Raw genomic sequence first — 14,201 nt, 5'->3', positions numbered from 1 at the left:
TGCGGTACTCCTTCGGTACTGCCCCTCCGACAGTGCGGTGCTCCCTCATAACTGCCCCAATGACAGTGCGGTGCTCCCTTAGTACTGCCACTCCAACAGTGCGGTGCTCCCTCAGTACTGCCCCTGCGAAAGTGCGGCTCTCCCTCAGTACTGACCCTCTGACAGTGCAGTGCTCCCTCAGTACTGCCCCTCTGACAGTGCAGTGCTCCCTCAGTACTGCCCCTCTAACAGTGCAGCACTCCCTCAGTACTGCCCCTCTAACAGTGCAGCACTCCCTCAGTACTGCCCCTCAGACAGTGCAGTGCTCCCTCAGTACTGCCCCTCTGACAGTGCGGTGCTCCCTCAGTACTGCCCCTGCGAAAGTGCGGCACTCCCTCAGTACTGCCCCTCTGACAGTGCAGTGCTCCCTCAGTACTGCCCCTCCGACAGTGCAGTGCTCTCTCAGTACTGTCCCTCTGACAGTGCGGCGCTCCCTCAGCACTGTCCCTCCGACAGTGCGGCGCTCCCTCAGCACTGCCCCTCCGACAGTGCGGCGCTCCCTCAGCACTGCCCCTCCGACAGTGCGGCGCTCCCTCAGTACTGCCCCTCCGACAGTGCAGTGCTCCCTCAGTACTGCCCCTCCGACAGTGCGGTGCTCCTTCGGTACTGCCCGTCCGACAGTGCGGTGCTCCCTCAGTACTGCCCCTCTGACAGTGCGGTGCTCCCTTAGTACTGCCACTCCAACAGTGCGGTGCTCCCTCAGTACTGCCCCTGCGAAAGTGCGGCTCTCCCTCAGTACTGCCCCTCTGACAGTGCAGTGCTCCCTCAGTACTGCCCCTCTACAGTGCAGCACTCCCTCAGTACTGCCCCTCCGACAGTGCAGTGCTCCCTCAGTACTGCCTCTCCGACAGTGCGGTGCTCCTTCGGTACTACCTGTCCGACAGTGCGGTGCTCCCTCAGTACTGCCCCTCTGACAGTGCGGTGCTCCCTTAGTACTGCCACTCCAACAGTGCGGTGCTCCCTCAGTACTGCCCCTGCGAAAGTGCGGCTCTCCCTCAGTACTGCCCCTCTGACAGTGCAGTGCTCCCTCAGTACTGCCCCTCTACAGTGCAGCACTCCCTCAGTACTGCCCCTCCGACAGTGCAGTGCTCCCTCAGTACTGCCCCTCCGACAGTGCGGTGCTCCTCAGTACTGCCCCTCTAACAGTGCAGCACTCCCTCAGTACTGCCCCTCCGACAGTGCAGTGCTTCCTCAGTACTGCCCCTCTGACAGTGCGGTGCTCCCTCAGTACTGCCCCTCCGACAGTGCGGTGCTCCCTCAGTACTGTCCCTCCAACAGTGCGGCGCTCCCTCAGTACTGCCCCTCCGACAGTGCGGCGCTCCCTCAGTACTGCCCCTCCGACAGTGCGGTGCTCCCTCAGTACTGCCCTCCGACAGTGCGGCACTCCCTCAGTACTACATGGGGCTGATGGCAAGGGAAACACGACAAATGTTGTTTCTCCAAAATAAAGTTACATTTAGGCTGCTACAATAAGTGATCAAAAAGTTTCTTGGTTTGTTTAGCAGGATATGAAATTTCAGATATTTGGAGCAGATTTAAGGCCCTGGAATTATACTATGAGATTCTGGTGTATGAACTCTTAAAAGCCTTCTTCCAAATTCATCACTGCGACAGTGGGTTCCCCTATAACAGCAGAGAGGGTTTTATTCACATTCGTTAAGCGTTCACATACGTGTTTCCCTTGCCGTCAGCCTGTTTAACTGTACATGTCGGGGCCCAGGAGAGGCGTGAGTTCGGGGCCAGGGCCCAAGGGGCAGCACGGGCCCAGCCCACACTGCGATATGTGGGCGCACTAGGTCCGTGCAGCAGAGCTGGTCTCCAGTCGTCCTGGTTAACCCTTGCCACTGGGCCAAGACCTAGCTCTGTCAAGCCCGTGTGGTGGCTGGTGTGCAACGGCCACCCCACGTTAAAAAAATCCACACACAGGCATCTTCCACCCTTCAACATGTAGTTCGGGTCCTTCATTGAAACACCTGGGAACGTGTCCTTTTTTTGGGCGTGGAAGCAAGTCATCCTCATTCCGAGGGGCCGGCTATGATGATGATGACTACATGGGGAGTGTCAGCCTTGATTTTTGTTCTCAAGTCTCTGGAGTGAGACATTGGACCCACAAGCGTCCGACACAGAGGCGAGGGTACTGCCCACTGAGCCAAGGCTGACACGTTTTGGAAGGAAAAGTAATTGGAAAGATAAAAAATAAACACACACAAGTGCTATTTTCCAATGATACAGACAAAAGCTAACTTACTCTGTCTATAGGACGGTCTGAAGAGCAGCAGTACCCACTTTGTGTGTAACTAGAACAGAAAAATGTTTGACATACACAGCAAGGCAGAGGGCAGCTGGAGAGCGAGGGAGAAGACCCTTAGATTGAGAAAGTGGGCACATCTTGAGCGAGGCTGAGACGTGGAAGTGCTTTTTCAATGCTGCGTTGCTTTTAATATTTTTTTTTCCTGCTTTTGCTTGATAATTTTTTGCACTTTATAAAAAAAAAGTGCGATTTGAAGTTTAACAGCAGGAAATGCATCAGACCAGATGCAAAGGAGGGTGACTGTTGTTTGCAAGGGGGAGGCTTAGCATTGCCAGCCAGTCCCAGGCACACACAAAGAAAGTTGGGCGGGGGGGGCAGTAAATAAACCGAGCGCACGCCTGCGGGGTAAAGGCAGCGTCAGCAGCCGGCGCCGGCTGCATTCATTTCAAATTGTTGGATTCTTTGTCTTTAACAAAGCGGGGGGAGCGAGGGAGGAGCTTGGGGCTTTTAATGCAGCGTCTTTGCCCGCCACCATGTTTGAATGGGAAGTCCAAGATGGCTGAAACCCGAGGCAGTGAGTATGGGCGGCCGGGTGCCGGGGCTGGCGGACACACACCGCTCTCGCTGCCCTCTCCCCGGCCCGCGGGGGCTTGCATTGTTGCTGCGTGCACCGGCCGGGGCTTTGTGGTTTGCTGCAGGCGGCGGGGGAGAGGCGCGCGCTCCGGGACCGGGACCGGGACCGGGACCGGGCAACCCGGCCCGGGCTCCGCAAACAGCTCACACCGGGAGCTCCTGCACCGGGAGTTACTGCACCCTGCACCGGGAGCTCACTGCACCGGGAGTTACTGCACCCTGCACCGGGAGCTCACTGCACCGGGAGTTACTGCACCCAGCACCGGGGGGTTACACTGGGAGTTACTGCACCCTGCACCGGGAGCTCACTGCACCGGGAGTTACTGCACCCTGCACCGGGGGGTTACACTGGGAGTTACTGCACCCTGCACCGGGAGCTCACACCGGGAGTTACTGCACCCTGCACCGGGAGCTCACACCGGGAGTTACTGCACCCTGCACCGGGAGCTCACACCGGGAGTTACTGCATCCTGCACCGGGAGCTCACACCGGGAGTTACGGCACCCAGCACCGGGGGGTTACACTGGGAGTTACTGCACCCTGCACCGGGGGGTTACACTGGGAGTTACTGGGGTCACTGCACCAGGAGCTCACACCGGGAGTTACTGCACCCTGCACCGGGAGCTCACACCGGGAGTTACTGCACCGTGCACCGGGGGGTTACACCAGGAGTTACTGCACCCTGCACCGGGAGCTCACACCGGGAGTTACTGCACCCTGCACCGGGGGGTTACACCGGGAGTTACTGCACCCTGCACCGGGAGCTCACACCGGGAGTTACTGGGGTCACTGCACCAGGAGCTCACACCGGGAGTTACTGCACCCTGCACCGGGAGCTCACACCGGGAGTTACTGCACCGTGCACCGGGGGGTTACACCAGGAGTTACTGCACCCTGCACCGGGAGCTCACACCGGGAGTTACTGGGGTCACTGCACCAGGAGCTCACACCGGGAGTTACTGCACCGTGCACCGGGGGGTTACACCAGGAGTTACTGCACCCTGCACCGGGAGCTCACACCGGGAGTTACTGGGGTCACTGCACCAGGAGCTCACACCGGGAGTTACTGCACCCTGCACCGGGAGCTCACACCGGGAGTTACTGCACCGTGCACCGGGGGGTTACACCAGGAGTTACTGCACCCTGCACCGGGAGCTCACACCGGGAGTTACTGGGGTCACTGCACCAGGAGCTCACACCGGGAGTTACTGCACCGTGCACCGGGGGGTTACACCAGGAGTTACTGCACCCTGCACCAGGAGCTCACACCGGGAGTTACTGCACCCTGCACCGGGGGGGTTACACCGGGAGCTACTGCACCCTGCACCGGGAGCTCACACCGGGAGTTACTGCACCGTGCACCGGGGGGTTACACCAGGAGTTACTGCACCCTGCACCGGGGGGTTACACCGGGAGCTACTGCACCCTGCACCGGGAGCTCACACCGGGAGTTACTGCACCCTGCACCGGGGGGTTACACCGGGAGTTACTGGGGTCACTGCACTGGGAGCTCACACCGGGAGTTACTGCACCGGGAGCTCACACCGGGAGTTACTGGGGTCACTGCACCGGGAGCTCACACCGGGAGTTACTGCACCCTGCACCGGGGGGTTACACCGGGAGCTACTGCACCCTGCACCGGGAGCTCACACCGGGAGTTACTGCACCCTGCACCGGGGGGTTACACCGGGAGTTACTGGGGTCACTGCACTGGGAGCTCACACCGGGAGTTACTGCACCGGGAGCTCACACCGGGAGTTACTGGGGTCACTGCACCGGGAGCTCACACCGGGAGTTACTGGGGTCACTGCACCGGGAGCTCACACCGGGAGTTACTGGGGTCACTGCACCGGGGGGTTACACCGGGAGTTACTGGGGTCACTGCACCGGGAGCTCACACCGGGAGTTACTGCACCCTGCACCGGGAGCTCACACCGGGAGTTACTGCACCCTGCACCGGGGGGTTACACCGGCAGTTACTGGGGTCACTGCACCGGGAGCTCACACCGGGAGTTACTGCACCCTGCACCGGGGGGTTACACTGGCAGTTACTGGGGTCACTGCACCGGGAGCTCACACCGGGAGTTACTGCACCGGGAGCTCACACTGGGAGTTACTGGGGTCACTGCACCGGGAGTTCACACCGGGAGTTACTGCACCGGGAGCTCACACTGGGAGTTACTGGAGTCACTGCACCGGGAGCTCACACCGGGAGTTACTGGGGTCACTGCACCGGGAGCTCACACCGGGAGTTACTGGGTCATTGTACCGGGAGTCAATGCACCCGGAGTGTGGGATCACTGCACTGGGAGCGTGGGGTTACTGGGTCATTGCACCGGGAGTTACTGCACCGGGAACTCGCATCGGGAGTTACTGGGGTCATTGCACTCGGAGTGTGGGGTCATTGCACCGGGAGTTACTGGGGTCATTGCACCGGGAGTCAATGCACCCGGAGTGTGGGGTCATTGCACCGGGAGTCAATGCACCCGGAGTGTGGGGTCATTGCACCGGGAGTTACTGGGGTCATTGCACCGGGAGTCAATGCACCCGGAGTGTGGGGTCATTGCACCGGGAGTTACTGGGGTCATTGCACCAGGAGTGTGAGGCCAATGCACCGGGAGCAGCTCACACTGGGAGTTACTGGGGTCATTGCACCGGGAGTCGCTGGGATCATTGCACGGGGATTGCAGGAGTTACTTGGATCCCAGCTCTGGGATTACAGAAGTTCCTGATACATTTAAGGGGAGGCAAGACAAGCATAGGTGGGAGAAGGGAATCGAGAGTTATGCTGATAGTTAGATGCGGAAAGACGGGAGGAATGAAGTGGTTGTGCCAAATGGCCTGTTTCTGTGCTGTATGTCCGATGTAATCCTAGCTATGGCTCGCAGGGATCCCCAGCTTTAGGTGCGATGTTGCATGCCTGAGCCTCTGATGTGGCAGTTCCTGTTTTAACTTTACTCTCTCTATATATCATTTATTTTAAAGGAGAGGTTCGCAACTAAGCTTAAAAACTTTATTAGAGGGAGGCTAAACCTTCCTAGAAGCAATGAACAGTTTATTCTCTTCTATAAACCATGTTTTAATCCGCACGTTTGGCTTGCGAGGGCGTTGTACTGCTGTAACTTTTTTAGTTTCAGTTTTGAGGCACAGTGAGCAAATCTTCTGCTGGCTTTGTTCCGCCTCTTTTATTTAAAAAAGAAGCGGTGCAATGAAAACTCAGCGTGTACAGGAAGTGTTGCTGAACCGTGCTGTGCGCAACGAACCGTTTGCCTTTATGTCCAATCTTCATTGTAAAATTGTGATAAGTTTTGCCCTCTGGGGAAGGAGGCTTGGCATTGGCAGCGTAGACAAGTGCTATCGTGCAAAAGTGTGCAATCAAAAGCTTAAATTCAAGTTCACACACACTTTTTATGTTTGGAGCTTAATGTGATGTTGCCACAGTAGGACCATAGGGACAGGAGGAGGTCATTTAGCCCCTCGACCCTGTTCTGCGATTCGGTGAGATCATGGCTGACTTGTGACCTACCTCCATATGCTTGCCGTTGCCCCACAACAACAACAACAACAGCAACAATAACAACCTGCATTTATATAGCGCCTTTAACGTAGTAAAACGTCCCAAGGTGCTTCACAGGAGCATTACAAGACAAAACACATACATTTGACACTGAACCACACACAAGGAGAAATTAGGGCAAGCTTGGTCAAAGAGGTCGGTTTTAAGGAGTGTCTTATAGGAGAAAAAAGAGGCAGAGGGAGGAAATATTCCTTAATACCTTTGGTTAACAACAATCTATCAATCTCAGATTTAAAATTAACAATTGATCTCGAGCATCAATTGCCATTTTCAGAAGAGAGTTCCAAACTTCTACTGCCCTGTGTGTGTATCTTTATTTTTGAAAGTATTGCATCTGGCATGTCATGGCTTTCAAAGGTATCTCACAACTTGCATTTATATTGCACCTTTTTTAATATAGAAAAGCTGATTCCAAGTCAAAGGAGGAGGTATATGTTCTTATACTTGGGGAGAGGGCGGGTAAGTGGAGCTGAGTCCACGGCCAGATCAGCCATGATCTTGTTGAATGGCGGAGCAGGCTCGAGGGGCTAGATGGCCTACTCCTGTTCCTAATTCTTATGTTCTTATGTATTTGTTGGGGCAGCCAGAAGCTTGGTCAAAGTGAGGAAAAGAGAGGCAGAGAGTTTGGGAGGGGATTCCAGCCTGTGGGTCCTCCCTCGGTGGCTGAAGGCACGGTTCTCAGTGGTGGGATAGGGATAGGGATAGGGAGGGAAGTGGGGTGTACCATAATTTGAGGAATGGGGACTTCAATGGGGAGCTTTCAGTGTTACAGGAAGTTAGAAATGGGGAGGGGTGAGGCCTTGGTTTATCTGATAACGCTCCTGTGAAGTGCCTTGGAACGTTTTACTACGTTAAAGGTGCTATAGGAATCCAGGTTGCTGTTGGTGCAGTTCTAACGAGGATGAGAATTGTAATTTGAGATGTTGGGGGACTGGGAGCCAGTGTAGGGCAGGGGTGATGGGAGGGCTACACTTGGTGCAGGCTAGGATACGGGCAGCACAGAGTTTTGGACTTTGGAAGTTTACGGAAGATGGAGAGTTGGAGGCTGGGCAGGGGAGCATAAAAAGAGTTGAGTCCAGAGATGAGAAAGGCATGGACGAAGGTTTTAGTGTGAAATTGGTTGAGGTAGGGGCAGAGATGGCCGATGTTGTGGCGATTGACTTGTGCGGTATTTGTGATGGAGAGGATGTGCGGCTCAAGGTAACTAGGACGGTGAGTTTGTGAATAGTCTGGTTCAGCCTGAGAGGCTGGCCTGCGAGGGAGGTTGTGTCGGTGTCAGTGGGAAGGAGTTTGTGACGTGGGCTGAAGACACTGGCTTCGGTATTCCCAACGTTTGCTGGAGGATGTTTGTAACCTGGGCTTTAAGAAAGAATAAGCGCGAAAACTTCTACATGAGTAAATATATACCTTTCCTCCGCCAGCATGGATTTATGAAAGGGAAATCATTCTTGACAAATCTTCTAGAATTTTTTGTGGATGTAACTAGTAGAGTGAACAAGGGAGAACCAGTGGATGTGGTGTATTTGGACTTTCAAAAGGCTTTTGACAAGATCCCACACAAGAGATTAGTGTGCAAAATTAAAGCACATGGTATTGGGGGTAATGTATTACGTGGATAGAGAACTGGTTGGCAGACAGGAAGCAAAGAGTATGAATAAACGGATCCTTTTCAGAATGGCAGGCAGTGACTAGTGGAGTACCGCAAGGTTTAGTGCTGGGACCCCAGCTATTTACAATATACATTAATTATTTAGATGAAGGAATTGAATGTAATATCTCCAAGTTTGCAGATAAGACTGAGCTGGGTGACAGTGTGAGCTGTGAGGAGGGTGCTAAGAGGCTGCAGGATGACTTGGACAGATTAGGTGAGTGGGCAAATACATGGCAGATGTGGTTATAATGTAGATAAATGTGAGATTTATCTACTTTGGTGGTTAAAAACAGGAAGGCAGATTATTATCTGAATGGTGACAGATTAGGAAAAGGGGAGGTGCAACGAGACCTGGGTGTCATGGTACATCAGTCATTGAAAGTTGGCATACAGGCACAGCAGGCGGTGAAGAAGGCAAATGGCATGTTGGCCTTCATAGCTAGGGGATTTGAGTATAGGAACAGGGAGGTCTTACTACAGTTGTACAGGGCCTTGGTGAGGCCACACCTTGAATATTGTGTACAGTTTTGGTTTCCTAATCTGAGGAAGGACATTCTTGCTGTTGAGGGAGTGCAGCGAAGGTTCACCAGACTGATTCCCGGGATGGCAGGACTGACCTATGAAGAAAGACTGGATCAACTAGGCTTGTATTCAATGGAATTTAGAAGAATGAGAGGGGATCTCATAGAAACATATAAAATTCTGATGGGATTGGACAGGTTAGATGCAGGAAGAATGTTCCCGATGTTGGAGAAGTCCAGAACCAGGGTACATAGTCTAAGGGTAAGGGGTAAGCCATTTAGGACCGAGATGAGGAGAAACTTCTTCACTCAGAGAATTGTGAACCTGTGGAATTCTGTACCACAGAGAGTTGTTGATGCCAGTTCGTTAGATATATTCAAAGGGAGTTAGATGTGGCCTTTACGGCTAAAGGGATCAAGGGGTATGGAGAGAAAGCTGGAAAGGGGTACTGAGGTGAATGATCAGCCATGATCTTATTGAATGGTGGTGCAGGCTCGAAGGGCCGAATGGCCTGCTCCTGCACCTATTTTCTATGTTTCTAGTGTAAGATGAGTAAGAAAGACTTTAAAACCCAAAGTCAACTTACGCTGTAATCTGTAATATGGCAGTGAAAACTCTTTTATTTTACAGAACATAACAATAGGAGCAGGAGTCGGCCATTCGGCCCTTCGAGCCTGGTCCGCCATTCAGTAAGATCACGGCTGATCTTCGACCTCAACTCCACTTTCCCGCCCGATCCCCATATCCCTCGATTCCCTTTAATATCCAAATTCTATCGATTTATGTCATGAATATACTCCATATAAGGAATAGGATGTTGGGGTAAGACATTGTCACCATCCTACCTACCGGTTCAGGTGACTGTTCAAGATCCCATGGCATTATTTGAAGAAGAGTAGGAAGTTTCCTTGTGTTCAGCCCATTATTTAGCATAGTGACTGCCAAAAATATTTTGCTAATATCTATTTATAGCAAAAAAACATTGCTATAAAATCCAGGTTTGCATCAGAAAAAGTTAAAAGTTTGTAACTTGATTGGAAAGATTTGCAGCCATTGACACTGGAGTCGGCAAAGCTTGTTAAAGAGGGAGAATTGGAAGCCTTTTAAAAGTCAGTTACAAAGGAATATAAGTAACCATCTCGTGCTTTCTGTCCTTTTGTTGCTGTGTTTGGAGATACCAAGGTGACTGATTCGACATTGGCAGGTCAGGCTGAATCATCCTTGGGTTTATGAGTAACTCTGTTGCTGTACCGGTCTTCAGTATCTCTCCTTTCAGCATGTAAAGAAAATATTTGTGTGAAAAGGAAGAGATTGGGGTTTGCGTTTTTATTTTGTTTACCAATTTCCTGTTTTTGTTGTGTTTCCGTAGACCCACAACCCCCCGAGACCTCTGCGCTCTTCCAATTCTGGCTTGCCCGATTATAATCGCTCCACCATTGGTGGCCGTGCCTGGGCCCCATGCTCTGGAACTCCCTCCCTAAACCTCTCCGCCTCTCTACCTCTCTTTCCTCCTTCGAGACATTCCTTAAAACCTCCCTCCTTGACCAAGCTTCCTGCCCAAATATCTCCTTGTGCGGCTCGGTGTTAAATTTTGTTTGACCATCGCTCTTGTGAAGCACCTTGGGACGTTTTTGCTACGTTAAAGACGCTATATAAATACAAGTTATCGTTGCCGCCAAGCAGTTGGATGGAGAAGGGAGACGAGAAATAACTCGATGGCAGTACAAATGCAGGCAGAGAGCCACCTTGGTACCATCCCTTTACACATGCGGTGGAACCTGGTCGACAGTCATCTCAGATCCCCTTGCCACTGGACCAAGACCTCGCTCCGTCAAGTCCATGTGGTGTGCAATGGCCACCCCCGTTAAAGGAATTCATGCACAGGCATCTTCCACCATTTAAAATGAGTTCATCAGTCACCTGAGTACTCGTTTTTAGTGTGGAAGCAAGTCATCCTCTGCCCCTAGGGCCAATGATGATGATATACAGGCTGTCTAACTTGCACCCTTGGGGGCGTGTGCAGCCCCTGAGCCCTGGAATTCCAGCCCCGAAGCCCAAGTGAAACTCCGATTTACATTTGCACTTCCTGTTTGCTAGTTTGTTTGAATTTTGTGGATCTGGCGTTTTGGAAAAGTCTGCTCTTGGTTCCATTGTCGTGTTGGTGGATAAATACCGAATCGCAGCACAAGGCCTGTTGTATCAGCAACGATATGTCCACATTATGGGGGACATGCATTTAACGCTCGTGTGGGGCTCAAGAGGATCCATGGTATGCTCTATGTTACTCTCCAAGACGCAAGCTTGGGCATCCCTCATAGAGGCTTTTATGTCATTTGTGCCATTGTGGAGTGGGGGAAGGAACCTTGGTTAGACCACACTTGGAGTACAGCTGTATTATCTGGTCACCATATTATAAGAACATAAGAATTAGGAACAGGAGTAGGCCATCTAGCCCTTCGGGCCTGCACCGCCATTCAACAAGATCATGGCTGATCTGGCCGTGGACTCAGCTCCACTTACCCGCCCGCTCCCCGTAACCCTTAATTCCCTTATTGGTTAAAAATCTATCTATCTGTGACTTGAATACATTCAATGAGCTAGCCTCAACTGCTTCCTTGGGCAGAGAATTCCACAGATTCACAACCCTCTGGGAGAAGAAATTCCTTTTCAACTCAGTTTTAAATTGGCTCCCCCGTATTTTGAGGCTGTGCCCCCTAGTTCTAGTCTCCCCGACCAGTGGAAACAACCTCTCTGCCTCTATCTTGTCTATCCCTTTCATGATTTTAAATGTTTCTATAAGATCACCCCTCATCCTTCTGAACTACAACGAGTAAAGACCCAGTCTACTCAATCTATCATCATAAGGTAACCTCCTCATCCCTGGAATCAGCCTAGTGAATCGTCCCCTCCAAAGCCAGTATATCCTTCCTTAAGTAAGGTGACCAAAACTGCACACAGTACTCCAGGTGCGGCCTCACCAATACCCTGTACAGTTGCAGCAGGACCTCCCTGCTTTTGTACTCCATCCCTCTCGCAATGAAGGCCAACATTCCATTCGCCTTCCTGATTACCTGCTGCACCTGCAAACTAACTTTTTGGAGCACTTTGTGGTCAGTTAGCTTAGTTGGTTAGAGCATGGTGCTACTAACACTAAGGTCGCTGGTTCGATCCCTGTACGGGACATTTGAATGCAATTACTATTTTAGAGCCTGGATAGCTCGGTCGGTAGAGCATCAGACTTTTAATTTGAGGGTCCAGGGTTCAAGTCACTGTACGGGCGTTCTGTTTAAAGCACGACTTTTGCCTACGGCCATACTAGTCTGAAAGCGCCTGATCTCGGAAGCTAAGCAGAGTCAGGCCTGGTTAGTACTTGGATGGGAGACTGCCTGGGAATACCAGGTGCAGTAGGGTTTTCCACGACCGAGGTTTTATGTGGCGGTCGGAAGAGAGGGCTGTGGCTGGTGAGGTGACCAGGGTCAGGGACCTGCTCGATGGCGGAGGAGCGGGCTGGATGGCGCCAGAAACGCTGGCGCGGCGCCTAAATTCTGCCAACGTCCGCCACGCGGCCGATGCCATCGAGTCGCTAAAAACAGCTCTGGGCCCTGACTCCGTTAGGTGCATCGAGGAGGCTCAAGCACGTGGGGAGATCCCGTCCGAACTGACCCCCGTCCGGACGGAATTCCTCATCGGCGCCAAGCCCCGGAACCTCCCTCGGGAGCCGGCGCCTCACAACTTGAGCCGCCTCGGGGAAATCCCCTCCGTGCCTTTCAGTTCCGCGCGGAGGGGTTTCTTGTACGGGCTGCTCCTGCACACTCTCAACTTTGCCATCCTCGCCTGCCGTCCGGACACGCCATGGCGTACCATCTTGCCGTCCGGAGGAGGCGGGGGTCCCCGATGGAGGGCACTCTACGCAGGGGTCCTCCCACTATTCGTCGGGGACTTGGCCTGGAGGGTGGTGCACGGAGCAGTGCCGTGCAACAAATTTTTAAGCCGGTTCACGGACTCCCAGGCCGCCTGCAATTTCTGCGGTCTGGAGGAGTCCGTGTTCCATGTTTTTATTGAATGCACGAGGTTGCAGCCCCTGTTCCATTATTTGAAGGGGCTGCTCCTGAAATTCTGGCTGCAATTCAGTCCCACTCTCCTGATCTTTGGGCACCCTGTGCGGAGGGGAGCGGGTAGGTCCGAAGGCCTCCTCGTAGGACTGCTCCTGGGCACGGCCAAGGGTGCCATCAGCCGGTCCAGGCAGCGGGCGGTCGAGGGGGTCGTTCAACCTGACTGCCTGCCTCTCTTCCGCTCTTACATCCGGTCCAGGGTGTCCTTGGAGATGGAGCACGCGGTGTCCACCGGTACGCTCGCGGCCTTCCGCGAGAGGTGGGCACCGGAGGGACTGGAGTGCATCATCACGCCCGGCAACCAAATTTTAATTTGATTTACATTTTAAAGTTTAATTTGTTTTAATTGCCGGTGCTTTTAGTGTCCCCTTCCCTTTTATAGGGGGCACTGGGGGAAAATTGTGATTTTAGTGCCCAAAAAAAAAAACCAAAAAAAAAACACAAAAAAAAACAAATAAAAGGAAAAAAAGGGCCTTGTAAATGTCTGGTGTGTCACCCAGGTCGGGTGGCACGGTTTAATGTTTTATGTTTTGCAGGTAGACTCTAAAAGAGTTTCATGCACAAGGACCTCCAGGTCCCTCTGCACCGCAGCATGTTGGAATTTCTCCCCATTCAAATAATATTCCCTCTTACTGTTTTTTTTTCCCCAAGGTGGATGACCTCACACTTTTCGACATTGTATTCCATCTGCCAAACCTTAGCCCATTCGCTTAACCTATCCAAATCTCTTTGCAGCCTCTCTGTCCTCTACACAATCTGCTTTCCCACTAATCTTTGTGTCATCTGCAAATTTTGTTACGCTATACTTTGTCCCCTCTTCCAGATCATCTATGTATATTGTAAACTGTTGTGGTCCCAGCACCGATCCCTGTGGCACACCACTAACCACCGATTTCCAACCCGAAAAGGACCCATTTATCCCGACTCTCTGCTTTCTGTTAGCCAGCCAATTCTCGATCCATGCTAATACATTTCCTCTGACTCCGCGTACCTTTATCTTCTGCAGTAACCTTTTGTGTGGCACCTTATCGAATGCCTTTTGAAAATCTAAATACACCACATCCATCGGTACACCTCTATCCACCATGCTCATTATATCCTCAAAGAATTCCAGTAAATTAGTTAAACATGATTTCCCCTTCATGAATCCATGCTGCGTCTGCTTGATTGCACTATTCCTATCTAGATGTCCCGCTATTTCTTCCTTAATGATAGTTTCAAGCATTTTCCCCACTACAGATGTTAAACTAACCGGCCGAAAGTTACCTGCCTTTTGTCTGCCCCCCTTTTTAAACAGAGGCGTTACATTAGCGGCTTTCCAATCCGCTGGTACCTCCCCAGAGTCCAGAGAATTTTGGTATAACGAATGCATCTGCTATAACTTCCGCCATCTCTTTTAATACCCTAGGATGCATT

The 14,201-nt window shown here is 52.2% G+C and overlaps 1 protein-coding gene, 1 non-coding gene and 1 pseudogene across 3 annotated transcripts in view; all 3 read left to right on the top strand.

The window, feature by feature from the left end:
* Positions 1-2,782: 2,782 nt before the first annotated feature.
* The window catches only part of LOC139278390 (histone-lysine N-methyltransferase SUV39H2-like), a 47,714-nt gene continuing 36,295 nt past the window's right edge, over positions 2,783-14,201 (top strand). For both annotated transcript variants that reach the window (XM_070897072.1, XM_070897073.1), the window contains exon 1: positions 2,783-2,864. In XM_070897072.1, coding sequence (XP_070753173.1) covers positions 2,801-2,864 — 64 coding nt within the window. In that variant the 5' untranslated portion in view covers positions 2,783-2,800. The remainder of the gene's footprint in view (positions 2,865-14,201) is intronic.
* trnak-uuu (transfer RNA lysine (anticodon UUU)) lies at positions 11,881-11,953 on the top strand. Its single transcript has one exon. It is a non-coding gene; the product is annotated as a tRNA-Lys (tRNA).
* LOC139279152 (5S ribosomal RNA) lies at positions 11,976-12,084 on the top strand (annotated as a pseudogene).

Source organism: Pristiophorus japonicus, chromosome 13 (genome assembly GCF_044704955.1).
Source record: "Pristiophorus japonicus isolate sPriJap1 chromosome 13, sPriJap1.hap1, whole genome shotgun sequence".
In the NCBI taxonomy this organism is placed as follows: Eukaryota; Metazoa; Chordata; class Chondrichthyes; family Pristiophoridae; genus Pristiophorus; species Pristiophorus japonicus.
This window is presented reverse-complemented; position numbering and strand designations above follow the sequence as displayed.